This window comes from Notolabrus celidotus, chromosome 4 (assembly GCF_009762535.1).
Source record: "Notolabrus celidotus isolate fNotCel1 chromosome 4, fNotCel1.pri, whole genome shotgun sequence".
Taxonomy (NCBI): domain Eukaryota; kingdom Metazoa; phylum Chordata; class Actinopteri; order Labriformes; family Labridae; genus Notolabrus; species Notolabrus celidotus.
This window is the reverse complement of record NC_048275.1, coordinates 15912491-15930895: the sequence shown is the minus strand read 5'-3', so window position 1 is coordinate 15930895 and position 18405 is coordinate 15912491. Positions and strand designations below refer to the sequence as shown.

Sequence of the window (18405 nt, the reverse complement as noted above, 5' to 3'; positions counted from 1 at the left end):
CAAACTGCAGGTCAAGACTCTCAACAGGATCCTTGTAAAGTAATTTGAGGGTCTATGAGATGATTTATGGAATACAGAGAAATGCTGTGTATCAATTATGGTGTTTGCGTTTTTTCTTGAAGCCGTCTTATGAAAAACTTTGTAGAACACATTTTAACCCCCAAAATGAATGCCAAATCAAAACAATTCATATTTAAATGGTTAAAGTACTGCAAATAGAAACCTGGACGAAATATAACTTTAAGTGTCAGTGCATGGAACAAGGTGAAGAGTTCACATATGAAAGGCTTTTGATGCCACAACACATGGGAAGCAACATTAAATCAGGGGTCAGAGGGAAGTCATGTTGTTCAGAAGTAAAAGGTTTCATGTGAAGACGTTTCATATTATCTCTAATCTAATTAGAAGTTACTTGCCTATGATCTGTTTGTGTTGTTTGGCCTTTTAAACAGTTTTGAGATTAACAATCGTCAGTGACAATTTGGCCTTGTTTGGTTGAGCACAGACAGCAGGAGTTAACAGACAGTTCAGTGTATGCAGTGACAGGGTTTTAAAGTAAAAGACATGATAGAAAATGGCTTTAGTATGAAACAACCTTCAAACTAAAATTAAATAAAACGATCTTGTTAAGCTGTCTGAGTTAATAAATTAGATCAATTACAGGAAAAAAAATCACTTACAAACAGCAACAAAACAAACACTGATTTATTAAGTTCAAAAGAGCTCAAACACACTGTACATTTGCTTCATTTGACATCGTTTTTATAAAGGAATAATATATAATTTGATCTTGTACAAAACATCCAAAATGTAACAAACAGGAAAAACACTGTAGAACTGATGGCACAACATAACACAAACTTCATAGGAACATGTGTGAAGAATTATACACGCTTGAAAATAAGCGCAGTCACACTGTTGCCTGTCTTGCCTCCAAACTGGAACTTGGGTGTAGGCAACTCCTGCACAAACTCAAATCCTGTGAGGCAACACAGAGAAAATGTGCAGATTAAGAAATGTTCATTATGCAAACTAGCAGAACGTCAACATGCTGCCTTAAACACAGATGCCAAGAATCTTTGCCTGCTGACAGCGGCTACAGAGAGGTTAGGAGGAGCACTCTGAGTCAAGAACTATCCATCCACCATCTGTGGGGCTTCCTGGGGCCTGAGTAAAGACAGGCTGTCAGTGTGACAGATGAGATCTCCAGGCCCCTTTGGCCCCCTGCAGGCTCTCCAGAGTGACTGCATTGAGAGGAGTGGCAGCTACTGGAAGAGTGCCGAAAAGTTTGACTTTACAGGGCTGTTGTTGCCTGCTGCTCAACACAACATGCCAGGTAACTGTCGCTGGAGTTGAAATATGCTTGTGTTTTGACTGAGGGTCTGACAACAAATCAGCTTAATATAAAGATGTTACAAGTCAGACAGACACAACTGTAAATCACTCTGATGAACTTCTATATATCTTCCATATATCTATAGGATTGACATATTTAATCAGTAATCTAACTCATGAACAATAGTACACACACATACTCAAAGGTGTCCAATGTATATTATACACTTGGGGTCAGTCACCAATCTAATTGTGTATTTTAGCTCTATAAACATGTTGAATCAATCTCCTTTCTCCTAAAAAATATATTTTTAGGCACTTTAAATCCAGCCCTTTAACATTAATGTTTCACATTTGGCAGTCTCCTTCTTTACTGTATTTTTTTTTTTAGAACAATGCAATCTATAGTTTTAGTGCTGCCACCTGCTGATCAGAGGAATAACATGAATCCATTGGCTGGAATGGCCTTTGTTCCATCTGCATAAACTGTATATTCAAATTCAATTGTAGAATAATATTTGATCATTTAGGCTTACATTGTTCTCTGCTATATAAAGAAGCACACAATAAATGCATGAATGTAGTTTTAACCTCAGCCAAGACTTGGATACTAACCTTTTGCGACACTCAGAAAAATTGAATCAGCTGCTGCAGGCATCCAGAAAATAATCACCTTTGACCTCACTTGCATACTGGCAAAGAATCAAATCTGCTTGATGAATAACTTGACAGTTTAGTTTATACTTTCTGACCAAAGGTTAGACTTACAGACTTATCTGCATTTTTTGGCTGTTATTTTATAGTTAAATCACTTTCTGTGACAGTTGGAGAGCAGAATACGCTGCCAAGCAAAGACCCAAGCAGCTTCTTTCTGAGGGAATGAAGAAGACTGTACAACGTCTGTCAACACATGTAACCATACACACAAACATCAATCATTACCTTCATTGAATCTTTCCAGCAGCTGCTCTTTCGTCCAGTTACAGGAGGTGATGACAAAGAATCCTTCACTCTTGAGAGCATCTTTTAGGGCTTGGACATACAATTTTTTGCCCTCCTTTGCGTTGTCCGGGTTTAAGCTTATGGCATCAAATGTTCCTTTGTCAATGCAGATGTCAAAATCTTTGAACTCCCCTTGACAGTTTAAAAAATCCACCTCCTGAAATTAGAAAAATAGAAATCTTAAGGAAAAGGTTTGTCGTTTTTTTTAAACATACAGCAAAGATAAAGCCTACAACCCTTTTGTTAGTCTGCCGTCACCTGCAGCAATCATCTGTTGGCACCAAGCAACATTAAATGCTTTATCCTTAAGTGGTTAACTTAGACTGCATTTTAACTGTGAACATTTCCAGCCCCTTAATATGCTGAGGTTGTTGAAAACATTAACCAGTGAGGGCCTCTTTTTTTGGGCAGAGTGTAGAATAGAAGGCCTCACGGGAGAGCTCAACACCCTCATACTGTGCTCAAACACACTAGGTTATGAAAAAGTACTATTTATGAAGGAGGCCAACATATCTACATATTGTTGCAAATGATCTGAGTGTGAACCTGTTGGATGAGAAAACTGGGAGGATGCTGGAGGAATGCATGAAGGTGACGGGTCAAAGCAGCAGACAGTTGAGACTTGTCAAAGTAGCTTTATATGAGGTGAAACACAACCGGAGAATCTAGTAAAGATTAAAAATGCATGAAAAACACCAGCATATTCACATGAAATTATTCAGGCTCTCTGCAACGCTGAAGAGCTGAATGAGATGCCAACATACCACTTCTCTCTCACGTACACACACATACAGCCGCAGTGCTCTCCCTGTCCAGCTAAGGTCAATATTGACTCCTGTTGGAAAGCTTTCTGCCCCTGCAAAGCACACGGCGCTACAGCAGGGAGATGCATACAACATACAGGTATATGCAACTTAGTATACACACAGGAATGGTCAGTCATTATCACATCTTCTCTACAGCGGGTAGCATTTAAAGCTTGTTTTTCTTGCAGATATATGTCAGTAGTAGAAGTGTTACATCCTGCCCATGCATTGGGGTTTGAGGTGGTTTGATATGAATGGTGGGCAGATTTCCATCACTCTCGGGGCCTTCTTCCAATCCAACTCTCCCACATGGTAAACAGAGGAGAGTTTCCTCAAACCTTCCCAGGGCCGAATGGCTCACAGCATGCTTTAGGCTATATTGTAGCTTTTGTATTCTAGAATGAATGGTAGTACTTTTGCATTTTGATTTATGCTCAAGATCAAACAAGTACAATAGAAATATTAAAACTTTTGCAGATACCACAGTCCTATAAATAAACATTCACATACTATACCAGTAATTCATCTAAGTTCACAGATAACCTTCATGGGGGTTGATTTTTGAGCTAATACACCATTCCCACTTGGATTGTTTACCAATTTCTCCCAGTGATGACTATGTAAGCACATTAAAGATGTTGCTTTCTTAATCAAATGACTATTTGGTTGTAAAATATTACTTAATATTGTTGACTAGTTCCATTATGGACTCCTTTTTGCTCAGCTGTAACCTTCTTCTACATCTGTTGCAGACAGTGCTCAGAGCTTTAGAGTTGCATCACACTCTACTGGACAATCCATGTAATACTATGTTTTTGAATCACTCCAAGTATTGTTTATGAATTATGTTCTGTGTACAATAATTTACATATTGCACAAATCAGACGGCATGTACACTCATAGGCTGGCCAATATCTTCAGCAAAGAACTCTGAAGTAGTCTACAAGAAGGGCCTGAGCTGCCTCTACTTCCTGAGGAGGCTGAGGTCCTTTTAACATCTGCAGGACAATGGTGGAGGATGTTACACAAGTTTGTTTTGGCTAGTGCTATCCTTTTTTTGTTGTTGTGTTTTGGGGCAGCAGGCTAAGGGTAAAGGACACCAACAGACTCTTTGTCATCTGCAAAACCAGTGATGTTGTGGGGTTGGAGCTTAACTTTCTGACAGTGATGGCAAAGAGGAGGACACTTCTCACGTCATGTGCCATCTTGGACAATGTCTCCAACCTGTCTGTGACCATCAAGCTCTACAACATTTCTGAATGTCTGACACTCTCAAAAAGGTGCACAGACATCCATTTCAGTCTGTTATTATGAGAATGTTGCAGTGCTCCCACCACAGCCTTATATGTTGTAAATCCCACACGGGCTTCATGTATTATCAAAAATTGGGATAAATATGAATCAAAGGATCATGTTGCTCCTTTAGCTGCGTGATAAGATGTGATTCCAGTTTAAGTTCTGTTTGTAATTTTCTATAGATTTAATGACAAACATAGCTGGACCCACCTTTACAGGGACATCTGTGAAGTCCTCAGCCTGCAGAATATGTCTGGCCAATTCTACAGATGCTGGAGAATAATCAATACCAGTCAGATTCCTGTATCCTTGTTTGGCCTTGAAACACAAAGAACACAGGACATTTTAGAAAAAAAGCTCATAATATATAAAAGTTAAAATAGTCTGACAGCAAGCTTATCATGGTGAACCTTAATATTAAGATTTTAATGATCTCAAATCAGGTCATCTAAACCACAAACACATTTCTCACTCGATACCAAGTACGTTAAGCAAAGCCAGTTGTCTTTGTTTAGGCTTTCAGATTGTTGAGACTTCTGCCATTGTCCCCTTACAATCAAGTTTGAAGGTATTTAAATTGTGATTTATCAAGCTTCACAAATTACAAATGTCACCACTGACAAGATCCTAGTTATACTTGGACATAATCCATGGGTTGTGTCATTAGTTGTGGTTTTCTCTAAGAAGAGTAAGATAAAGCTGGTGAAAGTGAAGTCATTACTGTGTCACAGTTTACTCTTACTCACAAGCTCAACTAAAAAGGCCCCATTGCCAGTGCCAATGTCAAGAATGGTAGCAACTTCTGGAATCTTAGCTCCCTTCATCCATCGCAGTACTCGGCTCATGCTTTCCTCACCAAACCTTAGAACAAGAAAGAAAACTTTTAAAGAAATGACACATGCTATAAGATGCAAAAATACTGTGATAAAGAAGAGACATATTTTTGCCAGTGGCTACTGTTGCAGCCACTGGAAATGCTACATTAGTTCTGCTGATGCCCACTCAGTATGATTACCATATCTCACCAACATCCCCGATTTCTTTGAATGTCTCCAGTTCTTGTTGATAAGCATCTTCCCAACTGTAAAATAAGACATTCTGTGATAAATAAAGACTGTTAGCACAGATAGCACTCTGCTGCGTTAGAAACATGATATGTGGTAGTCAGGGGCATCGCCAGGAATTCTGGGCTCCCTGAAAAGATATGTCAGTGGGCCCTATCACCACAGCCAACCCTACAACATATAACATTGCTGCTATAATACTGGTTTAAATCAGAATCAGCTTTATTCGCCAAGTATGCTTGAACACACAAGGAACATTAAACAACAATATATGTTTAAAACTTTAACTTAACTGATTCAAAGCTAAGCTACATATCAATATATATTTGTTTTTACAATTTCTCCAAATGTAACTGCACAATATTGACCTTCGGACAGTCCACCTCTTTTACAAGATTATTTGAAGCAAAGTGACTTGTTGAATAATAACAAGGGGCATTATTTGGTATAATCTAACCTCATGAAGTCAAATCAATCTCTAAAAACCTACAGTTTAATTTCAATCAGATTCACCCACACTTGATGCTATGAAAATATGGCAAGTGTTTTGATGCATAGACAGCTGTTTAAATCACACTAATAGCTAGGGATGTAACGGTATTGTAAATATTGCAGTATTTCGGTATCAAAATTCTCACAATAATACCGTGGCATGTGACCGTATCAAACAGGGACTCGGAGTACTCCCGCAAGTGTAGTTTTTATCTGGCGCCATTGAGTGGGCCGGTCTGAGAAGCAAACATCATCTCCCATGATCTCCTGCGCAGTGCAGGAAGAGATGGCAGAAAGCACAGAGGGGGAGTGGAGCGGAAAACTTAAACTAGTGGAACCTCCTTTGAAGTTTAAATCCGAAGTATGGACGCATTTTGGTTTTGAAGTAAACAAAAACGATCGAGGAGAAAACATGACAGACATGCAAAAAAATGTGTTAGCAGACACTGCCAGACCGCGATCGTCTACAAGTCGGGGAATACAAGTAATATGAGAAGCCGCTTGATGAATCATCACCCTGCAGGCGTTTTCAGTGGTGGACAATCAGGGATTTAAAAGGTTGGTGAACGTGCTTGAGCCAAGTTACAAAATTCCAGTCAGTTTAAAGACACTCAACTGAAATATTTTTTTGTTTGCTTGTTACTTGAAACACTGGATGTGCCTGCACTGTTCTTTGCACTTGAAAATACCTGTTGGTAGTAATAAATGTGATTAGAACATTTGAGCATTATGTTTGTGTTCAATTACAGTAAGTGTATTTATCCCTATCATTCCTGGCAATTAATTTTCCACACTAAGACATTTTTTCAAAGCCATCTTATTTTTTTGACAATACCGCAATAATACTGTACCGTGTTCTTAATACCATGACGATATCGTACCGTGAGATTTCGATATCGTTACATCCCTACTAATAGCCCATTGTTTATGCGTTTTTAACATAGACTGTAAAAAATATGGACGTAGTATCCGTGACGTCACCAATCTGTTTCTGAAGAGCTGTTTTGAGACCAATCGGCTGCGGCAGCCATATTGCTTCTGTCGAGCCAGTGTGACGTAAAGAGGCGGGCTTTGAGCCTCCTAGCCAGCAGCTGCAGTGTTCCCACAGGCAGCTGTGCCTCTCATTGGAAGACTGGTAATCTCAATATCTTCGAAATTGCCGAATTAGAAAAAAATTCACCCCCCTCACAGTGAGAGGACGTCGAGAAATTAGCTATTCAGACTACACTCATCTTTTGTACCAGGCTGTAAACATGTTTATTAATGCTGCAAAGATCGTCTTTTCCCCATTCATGTGTATGTGACTTCCGGTACTTCCGGAGCCAGCCTCAAGCGGATCCTCGATGAACTGCAGCTTTTAACACTTCCGCATTGACTCATATTTTTAGACCAGAGGTTGCCGCTTGGTTTTTAACTAATTAATCGCGCATCCACATTGATTGATCAAGGCTCACAGTCTGTTCCACAGCCACTGTCCACTCAGCACACCCCAGGAGCTGCCTGCTGCTGACAGACAGCTGTGGTCCAAAAGTAAACAGAGACTCACCTTCTTTACAGAAAGGAATTCTGAATGTATGTTTATATATTCAGACAATTCTAGTTATATTATTGCAGTTATGACAAAACAAAAGAAAGCGTAGTAGAAAACACATTTTATTTCAGCGCCCCCCCCCTCCCCACTTGGACCCTAGGTAGTCAGTCCCACTTTTCCCCCCACTACGACGCCCCTGGTCGTAGTGCAATAACTAATACAAAACCCGGATACGTAGCCCATTAAATGTAAAAGAGCATATAAAGCCTGCTGCAAGGTATAAACCACGTAGCAGTGACGGGAATATGCAGGATACAGATGTTAGTATCTTACTGTGGTGCGTAATGAAGATAAAATGCCTAGATATGAGATGCCTTCAGGCTTAAGTCCTCTGCTGCTGTAGCTGCAGCTCTCGTGGATACACCAATGGTGGAATCTGACGATAATAACTTATATGTTAGCAACAGAGCTAACGACACACTTACTATTCTTTAGTTCCGAGTTTCGAAGGTCCAAAGTCGGCATCTGAGCCTCTGTCTTCCTCTGGGTCCGAGTTATTTCCATTACAGCCATGTGGGCTTTGGTGGCTTTCTTCCATGCTGGAAAGGGTGGCTGCTGTCAACTCGTCGCCTACAGTTCCCACAATGCATTGCGTTTGAGACGAGTGTTTGCTACCGCAGGGGGCATCGGGATTGATAGGGATGTTTCCATCATGGCGGCATCCATTTCAGGTTATACTTTTAGTTCTGTGTGTTATCACAGCGCAAACAGCAACTCAGATCATGTAAGTATTAAAATTCACGTTGACAGAGTATTATGCAGTGGCTGCTTTGGTGTTCGTTGCTCAGCGGTTTGTCTGATCGTTAATTAACACCATTAGTTTGTGTTGTTTTCCAGTGTCATCATCCTGTTGCTGGCTAGCTAGTACAGGTTCCGTCTATTTACCGGTGGATACGGTTTAATCAAAGTGTGTTTGTTTGTGCTGCTACAGTTACAAGAAGACATGACTACTCGGTTTATGTATCAGTGCCACTTACGCAACTATAACATCAGTTACATGGAGAAACACGCTTAAACAACTAGTGTTTTAATCAAAGAAATAATGTCCAGGAGAATTGAGTTTCAGGATATACTCAGTAGTTAGCTGGTTAGCATGTTAGCTAAGCCTCTAAGGCGAGTGACTTCCGTGTTTCAGTGCTACAAGCCACTACAGACACCACGACCAGTTATCTTCTAATATTTATGTGTATAGAATTGACTTTTCCAAATTAGGGAACAATAAACTCGCTTCTTCTTTCTTATTTGCTAGATTAGCTTGTTAGCTCCATAGCTAATGTCAGTGTGAAAGCTCATACAGTCAAGTCGCTACCGTCCAATCCTAATCATTACATTGACATATGTTAGTTTTCTTAAAATTTGCATTGACTTTCTCTGAAAACAAGCAATGGAAATCGAAATCGGGCTCATAGTGTAGAAACGATTCACGAAACGGGAGAGCTAAGGAAGCTAACGCCGGGGCGCTGTTTACATGCCTTCTCCTCTTGACAGAACTTTAAAAGTCTGCTTGGGCAGGAGGGGAGCTGATAAATACAAGTTTGATAACATTCCTGACATAAGTAGAAGGTATAAACCAGGACCGTCATTTACCACTCGCTGTCACTAAACAGTAAAGCTAGTAGGAAGAAGCAAGTCATATAATTGCCTTTAACAACACTTTGATTTGTTGTTGTTGTTAATGTTTTAAAGTGTAATATCTATTGATTATGTTTGTACGGTGGCCCTGAAGGACGAAACTCATTTACAAAGGATGAAACACTTTTACAAAGTTGGAGACAAATGTATATTTTGGAAAACATTTTTACATTTTGTAAAACCAAATTACATTAGCAAAACACTTTTACCAAGACCAAAACAAATTTACATTTAAGAAAACAAATTTACAAAAGATGAAACACTTTTACAAAGTTGGAGACAATTTTACAAACGACCGAACACTTTTACAATTTCTGTAACAAATTAACATTTCATTTTTACGGAAAGGGAATGTACCAAACACCGGAAGTGATCGAGTGAGGGGTCATTCAGTTTGTTTTGATGGAGAGAAACCAATCGGAGATGGACATGGTTTACATATTAGGACATCCTCGGGTGTCAGAGAGAGGTGAGACCTCAGATGAAAACGCATCATGTCTCTGGAAAAAATCTCTGTCATATCTCCACAAAACCTTCATCATGTGTCAGAATTCAGATGAAACGGCCTCCGACCACATAGCCTCAGGCTAAATGGAGTCAGGCTATTAAAGGAGTAAAACAAACCCCATGTCCTTTAATAAGTGAAACCTTGCAACATGAAATATGTTTCACCATATCCCTTAGTCAAACGTCTCCAAGGTGCACAATCTAAAGCTAGAATATTTAGAACACAAAAATATTAAATATTTAAAATAATACCATCAGGTGTGAGAAGTTGTGACCAGTAAATGTGTCATAGTATTGCTTGACGGACTCCAACTAATATGTGATCAGGAGACTTAACGGTAAAAGTGTTCAATCGTTTGTAAAATTGTCTCCAACTTTGTAAAAGTGTTTCATCTTTTATAAATTTGTTTTTCTAAATGTAAATTTGTTTTGGCCTTGGTAAAAGTGTTTTGCTGATGTAATTTTGTTTTATAAAATGTAAAAATGTTTTCCAAAATGTAAATTTGTCTCTAACTTTGTAAAAGTGTTTCATCTTTTGTACATTTGTTTTGTCTGTCAGGGCCACAGTATGTTTGCGCTTATAAGACAGCGTTAAACATGTTATATTATGTCTTTATTTTGTTCTTAATTTTATAAAATAATACATCAGTTAGTTACTAGCATTTCAGACTGTCTTAAATCGTCCATTTACTGCTAAAAACAAGTTCCCAGGCAAAGAGGATCAGTCATTTCCTGTAGTAGGGTTCTCTCTTTCCACCCATTGTTGTATGGTATGTGATTCACTCTTAGATGTTATTGTTTACTTATATGTTGATTTATATTATGACATATAATACAATCACTTACATTTCCAAGGAACATAACTTTACGAGAGTCAGAATGAAACATGGTGAAGCAGCGTTTAGTCATTATGCACCACATATCTGGAACACACTCCCTGAAAGCTGTAGGTCCGCTCCAACTCTCACCTCTTTTAAATCAAAGATTAAGACCTTTTTATTTGCCACTGCCTTCCTATCTTAGCTTATTTTAACTCACTTTAAATGCTAATTTAAAATTTACTTTGAATATATTTCTAATTTTCCTTTTCTTTTCTATGTCTTATTATATTTGTCATTTTAATTGTGCTCTTTGATGCTTGTCTGAATGTTTTTAATGTTTTAATGTTAAGCACATTGAGTTGCCCTCATGTATGAAATGCGTTATACAAATAAAGCTGCCTTTCCTTACAATCCGTAGGTATTGCATAAACCCAAAATGTTATGAATGACACCCATTTTCCCCAAATGGGTGTCATTTGGCATTTGCAGAGTATGTGTGAATGGTTAGTCTCTATATTCCCACATAATCTCTATGTCGATGTTGTGAAGCTGTTTATTTATTCTTAGATGTTCTAAAGTAGTTTTCCCCTAAAACAAACCCCATGTCCTTTAATAAGTGAAACCTTGCAACATGAAATATGTTTCACCATATCCCTTAGTCAAACGTCTCCAAGGTGCACAATCTAAAGCTAGAATATTTAGAACACAAAAATATTAAATATTTAAAAAAATACCATCAGGTGTGAGAAGTTGTGACCAGTAAATGTGTCATAGTATTGCTTGACGGACTCCAACTAATATGTGATTAATTATGTCTCTTCCTAATTTTTATGTTGAATAGTTGCTTAAGTAATGCACTACTTGTTTCTTCCTACAATCTCCCTAACCACAGTTTTTGTTCACTCACACAGGAGGGCTTCCTATTAGGAGAAGTAAGGCAAGAAGAGACTGTCAGCATCAGTGACGCACAGATCAGCACTGCAGAATTGCTACAGGTAGTAGGTAAGTCTTAAAACAGAAACGTAATCACTTAACATCATTTTAGGCAGTAAGTAGCAACAGATTATTTGCAGTCTGTGATGGAAATCTGAAGAATCAAGAAGTTCACATGATCACAAGGTCTCCATCAGTGTGTACAGCATCTCCAACTATAATGCAGTACAACAATATCAGCATTGCAAGTACACACCTACTGTTTGTGTAGCTTTACGGGCACAACAAAACTTTTATTGGTCGTATGAATCATGTGGCAGCAGGTTGCAATCTTGTGTTGTGGTTTTATACTCTGGGGGTTACACATTAAGCATACTCTAATATATAATGCTGTCTAATTGAAACATCTGTCACTGTATTTTTCCGACAGAAATCCATAACCATGATCCTTGTGCACAGTTGTTTAGGTAAGATAACAGCTTTTTATTCAAAAGCAGATGATATTGTCATTAATTAGCAATGAGCATGATGTTATATGCCATAACTCTAAAACTCAAAACAATGAAAATAAAACTAAATGGGTGAAGCAATTCTATTGTTATTGAGAGCTCAGAACATTTGTATTGAATGTTTTCTGCAATAAAGTCCCTTTGTGGAGAAAAGATTGTGCGTTCTTCTTAGTGATAAGTCACTGTGAATTTAGATGCAATCTAGGTGGCTACAACATTCGCTTAACATCCATTGTAGCACATGTTGAGTTAATTTGACATTGAACAGCAGATGGCCCCATCTGACAAGATTAGGTGACAGAAGTAGGCCAAGGCAGAGGAGGAGTAGGAACACGATGAATCAGTTTTGACTAACTTGTTTTGTTTTTGCCCTCTCATCAGCTTTTATGACTACGCAGGCAAAATCAATGAAGAAAGTCTCAACAGCATTCTTAAAGATAGGCGGAAAGTGAGTACGATTTTTTGTTACATTGTCAAAACACTGTGGCTGTGCCTACTTATCACCTTTAAACCAAGGCAACACTAAGATAATCCCTCAAAATGAGACTTTCAATTAGAATTTAAGTTGTATTTTAGCCAATGAGTGATTTACTTTAATTGAATTATTACAAATAAATGTAGCATTACAATTAAAACAATTATGTATCCCTCCCTGACACATTTCAGGGAGGGATACATAATTTTCACATTTCAGTAGGTGGCTGTAGTGGTATCTGTTCCACTTCTTAAACAGATATTGTACTGTAGTTCGTCATGATGTCTTGGATTAAAAAACAGTGTCTTCCGTTCCCTCATCAATGCAGAACGTCATCGGGTGGTACCGGTTTCGGAGGAACACGCAGCAGCAGATGTCGTTCAGAGAACAGACCATCCACAAACAGCTGACTCAGCTGCTTGGTGTGCCCGACCTCGTCTTCCTTCTTTTCAGCTTCATCTCCACAGCCAACAGCTCCACACACGCACTGGAGTATGTGCTCTTCAGACCTAACCGCAGGTAATAATTGTATGTACATCTACATGAGCAAACATACATGCATACAGTACATGTACACACCAGAGTTTACGGTAGACTTTTTTAATGGTGACCAATTTGGCCCGTGATATTCCAGAATTCTGGCCATATAGAATAACTGTCGGACATATAACTTACATTTACCAGCAATACAACACTAAAAACACTAAAATTTGAAATGAATCAATTCATAAATAATATGATCAAGCTGGTTATACAAATCTTCACGCGTCCGTCATCAGTGACGAAGCGTTTTCCTGATGATTTTAAGCATTCAGGTCCGACTGTTTTCTACCTGTCAATGTCAATCAGTAAACGTGACGTGTGGTGTTTGGGTGACCCAAAAAAGTCTGCTGCTTCACGGCACAGTCATGAACAAATGTTGGTATGTAAAACTTTTTCACATGCAGTTTAAAGGGAGAAACCCCAGCTTAAATTATGAACAATATGGTTATTTATATTTGGTATTTTTACATTTTGGCCGATGATGTCTCTATATGCCGGACAACTGCACGTGAAACCGTCTAAAAGCTGGTAAATACCGGCTAACGTTAACCCTATACACTCATGGTAGTGCCATCATAGGAGGTTTATGTTTATGTTGATGGCAGTTGTATGTGCCAATCATTCCTGAAATGGTATGCAATGATTTAGCAGAGTTTATTTGTCTCCTTCACTCAGTAGGTACAACCAGAGGATCACCCTCTCAATCCCAAACCTCGGCAACACGAGCCAGCAGGAATACAAAGTGTCCTCCGTGCCCAACACCTCACTTAACTACACCCAGGTCATCAAAGAGCATGGGTAAGTGTTTTACTTCTTTTTTTTTTTAATCATTGCCATCTTTGTTTTTTAAACTCAGGGAGAGTATATTAAACATTAATGTCTCCTCTCCTCCTCTGAGAAATTGTGGAGTTGCAGCAGCCACCTGTTTTCACCTCAGAGCATATTACAGCTTCACCCAAGGGGCCTATTATGTGTAACCCCCTCTCGCCATACTAGTGCCTCACTCAGTGAGAGTTTTCTTTTCCACAAACATTTGTCTTTTGTAATGCAATTCTGGCAGAGATTTAACACAGGCAGTGTTTAACGCCAACACCCAGGATTCTCAAGATTTGTGTGTGCTAGTCCTAGTTTACACTTCACATTGTGTGTAAGTGGTATCAGCATACATTTGCCTGTGACTGACTGTAGTTGGAAGGTGGTATGTCACAGGCTGCACACATGTCCCTGTGTCTTTGTGTCTAAATTTAGAGCCTCTTTTCAGTGGATATTTTTTGCATGGCAGCAAGTGGAATATGTTGAATTGAGTTTTGATATAGAAAAGTAACACAACAATTTTCCACTAATTCAAAATGCAGTCATTTTAAATCTTGATAGGCAAACGTGGTTGAGCTTGTACGGTTTCATCTTGTTTATTATGCTTTAAACAATAAATTATTGATAATGGTGAATATTTTTCCAGGGCTGAATTCTTCGACAAAGATGGTGTGATGAAGGATATTCGAACAATATTCCAAGTCTACAGCGCACTACAAGATAAAGTGCAGGTGAGTTGAATAACAGATAACTAGATCTGAGGTATGTGGTGCAGAAGGACAGTTTTCAAGTTTTTCACCTGAAGTTTCTTTTCACCTGTTTTTCTCGTTTAAGGCTGTGTGTGGAGAGGTAGAACAAAGTGAACGAGAGAAGGAGAAAATTCAAGAGGACGTGAACAAACTCAAAGAACAAATTGCTCTCAGGAAACGCAAGACGGAAGAAGAAGAAAGAAGTCAGTACCTGTTCTGTGATTGACATCCTGGAATTATGTCATAGATTGTTATGTGTGAAGGGGTAAAAACAAACTGGCTTCACATCAGACAAAAAAAGCTCAGATGATGAATATTTAGTTGAGATTTATGGCATTTGAATTCTTTTAAGTTCATCCTTTCCCCTCAGGCTTGTTTTAAATATATGATCAGTCAACCAGTCAAACTTGATTTCCTCTGATTTTATATGCTCTTTTTTTACATCGTCCTCCGTGTTTCACAGGGCTCCATGAGTCCCAGAATGCAGACTCCCATTCCACTTCAGAGGAGATCACAGACCCGTCTGAGGCTTCCTCTCTATCCAGGATAACTTTCCACACACCCTCAGCCCCGGAGAGACCCAGTACCTCACCTAACCCCCCATCTTATTCTGACCTCTTGTCACAGGGTGACTCTCTGCTCTCATCTTCTTCCCCGCCCACAAGCGCTGCTCTTCTGCCCAGGCCCCAAGCTGTGGGTTCTCCGGGACACCCCAACCCTGGCCCACTCGGGATGGGCCTGGGCCTCGGGCTAGGCCTTGGCCACGGCGCCACCTCTAATCCTGTCACCACTCCCAGTAGCCCATATCTTGGCAATGGTGACGGATCAAGCTCTGACTCGTTAGATAGACAAGCTGCGGGGCAGGAGGACGATGAGGAAGATGAGGACGAGGATGATGAGGAAGATGAGGACAGTAGTGAATATGAGAACTTACTGAGCGAGGCCCCACATCTGCCAATGGTCTCTGCAAGTGTTTTAGCGCAAGGCCGACCGGCTGCGCTTAGTCCTGATGGGGACGCTCGTGGCTCACAGACCACATAGAAGCATGCCACAGGGTGTGTACGGGACACAAGTTAGTGACACACCTTAAGAGGTTGGCATCTCAAGCAATCAAAGATAGACAAATATAGACAAAAGAAGTGCCAGTCCTGAAAGTGAAAGGCATGCACAGGTGGTGTCCCGCTGTGAGTATTTTTCCTCATCTTAGTTTGATCTCCATTTTAAGGGGAAACTTCACTAGGCTTCAGGCTCAACAGGTGTGTCTCTCACTGGGGGAAAAGCGTCTTATTTAATATGTTCTTTATGGAATGGGGTCAGTCTTGGTACTCCAGTGTGGATGTGTCTGGTTTCAGGGCTGGAAGTAGATACCACAGAGCAAAACATGCCAACTGGTTGGCAAGCTTGCTCCCTAAAAGACAGGCCCCACTCCACGCTTTCTGTCCCTTTTTTTTTTTTTTTGTTTGTTTGTTTTTTTTGTTTCACATTTGCATCACCAATTCTGAGCACCCACTCTTGCATTACCTCTTGCACATTTTTTTGCCTTCCTTTAAACAAATTATCTCAGAAAAAGAATGGGAAAAATATTTTGCAGCTTTCAAACAATTTTTTAAAAACGATATAGGCAAATGGTTGTTAAGTTTTTATTTTTAATTTGAAGAAAGAGATATATTTCTAATTAGAGTTTCTTTAACATGCACATTTTCTTATTTGATTTTGGACTTCTGACATGTTGTTTACCATGTTCCACAGTCTTTCATTAATCATACAGTTGCCTATTTAAATGATAAAAAAATAGATTTCAAACTAAATTTACTCTGCCACTTCTTTAATGGGTGCTTTATATATACATATATACTATATATATATATTTTGTCGATTAACAGTTAATCTAATTTGATTGACAAGAATGTCAATGTCTTGTTCCTCTTGGATAACACTGAAATTGTATGCGCTTTGCTGCACTTAACAAAATTTAAAATTTCTTTATAATTGTGCTTTACCAATGCTGATATGTTGTGCCACTTGAGTCGTCCTCTCTGACCACCCTGAGCCAAACCCGGCTCAGTTTTTTGTGTGTTGTACGGGGTTCACAGGGCAAACACAATGTACTGTAGCTTTACTAACCAATGCTTAAGGTTCCCTTTCTGCTGCTGCAACCGAGAGAGCTACCACTAAAAAAAACTGCATTTGTCCGTCTGTTTTTCTTCTTTACATAAAAACTTGGCTGCTACTTCCACTTCACCAGGCTGGTTGTCTCAAATACTACTGATCGTGATCGTATAACCACTTCAAGTTCACTTCTCACTGACTTGTTCTCTATTAAAGTCAAATGCAAGGCTGATACCCCTTGTAGTGTGTGAATTTCAACCTTGGGAACAGAGTGTGCGAACACCTCCCCGTCTTGGTATAGCTGAAAGCAGACCCCAAGCATTCTGACCTGATCAAGTCACTGTTATGTGTACGGACCTGGATAATATGATAGAAATATTCTAACCTTGCTTCAGTATACAGTGCCTTTCACTTGGGGCAGTTTCTGTCTGCACATGAAACATCCACAGATCTCATTTATTTCAGGGGTAAGGTCATAAAAATGTGTTGCGTTTGCAATAATTGACTGCTAGCTTATTTTCCTCAGTTGCCTCCTTCCCCATGTCCTGTTTTATCTACCTGAACAATACTTCCTAAAGCTGTGCTTTCTTTTTTTTGACTTTCACTGATGACTTCTAAGTGGACATGGTTGCAGCTGTGGCTTTGCTTGCATTGACATCTGAAACTGGAATTTAAACTGTAATGTCAGTGGGAATGATAACTGATACTTTCAGCCAAGCAGAGTGGGTAATGATGAGCATGACAGAAGTGCAGATGTTTGGTTTTTTAAACATCTGGCCTGTTTGAAAACAAATGAGTAACAAGGGGTTGAGTAATTGGATGCTGGATGTGGGACGCCCTCCTTGCATGAACTGGTTTCAACACTGTTACATTCAGCATGGACAGACATTTGCGCTGTGGAGGACTTCTTACATCAGCAGGTTACACTCAGTTTGAAAATGAAGACACGTTGTCGGGAGAAGCTATTGCCTTGTGAACAAGCTCCGCTTTATATACACAGCCTGTTTGTATATCATGTTTTCTGCCTTAGGGTTATTTACTTTGCCCTGATGTGTAATGCCAATGCATCACTTATCAGGAACTGGCACTCAAAATGTTACTTATTAATCACCAGGAGTAACACAATCACTTATAATGTTAAAGAAATGACAAAATAATTTGTTAGGAGTATGGTTCCCTTTGAGTACTGGAATATAATAAAGAAATGTTTAATGAATGTATAGTAGACAAAGGAGGGGGTAGCATTTAAACAGCACTTACTGTATAAGTTTGTATAAGTTGAGTGTTGTGGTGGTATAGAGTATACATTCTCAATCTTAGTCCTCACCTTTTATCCTGGTCCTCAGTCCCTAGATGATTGCTTCTAATAAGTCTCTCTTTCTGCTCTGGTGCTGAGGGCCACTGGTATAAAGTATACGAGGACTTTGATTGTTAGGATCCTATACCTTTCAAGTTCCAACATAGTACAAATACAGATACACACAAGTACTCTTACTGTATGGGTCGACCCTTCCCGTCCTTCCCCTAATGGGCCATTGCAACATCAACACCTCCCTGAAAGCACAAAGTCCAGTGCACAGCTTTGGATCTTCTGAGCTCGTATCTGGATACGTGAACTTGACAAAAGCAGACCAAGGACTTCCTTGGAAAGCACATAGAAATGTGGGGGATAATAAATGACATGCATATGTGATGTGATGTGCCTTTGTTTTTTTATTCTGGTAAATG

The 18405-nt window shown here is 39.3% G+C and overlaps 2 protein-coding genes across 3 annotated transcripts; one reads left to right on the top strand and one right to left on the bottom strand.

The window, feature by feature from the left end:
• Positions 1-688: 688 nt before the first annotated feature.
• Positions 689-8204, bottom strand: eef1akmt2 (EEF1A lysine methyltransferase 2). Its single transcript, XM_034681793.1, has 6 exons — positions 8012-8204; positions 5455-5520; positions 5186-5300; positions 4650-4757; positions 2278-2494; positions 689-979 (listed from the first exon to the last, which is right to left on the bottom strand). Exons 1-6 carry the CDS (start codon positions 8122-8124, stop codon positions 885-887), a joined length of 714 nt encoding a protein of 237 aa, XP_034537684.1. The 5' UTR covers positions 8125-8204; the 3' UTR covers positions 689-884.
• On the top strand, positions 7956-18370 carry abraxas2 (abraxas 2, BRISC complex subunit). Of its 2 annotated transcripts, none has more exons than XM_034681792.1 (9): positions 7956-8310; positions 11458-11548; positions 11910-11946; positions 12370-12436; positions 12792-12982; positions 13685-13804; positions 14466-14550; positions 14654-14771; positions 15032-18370. In XM_034681792.1, exons 1-9 carry the CDS (start codon positions 8098-8100, stop codon positions 15607-15609), a joined length of 1500 nt encoding a protein of 499 aa, XP_034537683.1. In that variant the 5' UTR covers positions 7956-8097; the 3' UTR covers positions 15610-18370. The 2 variants fall into 2 exon arrangements, with proteins under 2 accessions (XP_034537683.1, XP_034537682.1); XM_034681791.1 differs by having other exon boundaries at positions 7982-8310; positions 13682-13804.
• The last annotated feature ends 35 nt before the right edge of the window (positions 18371-18405 follow it).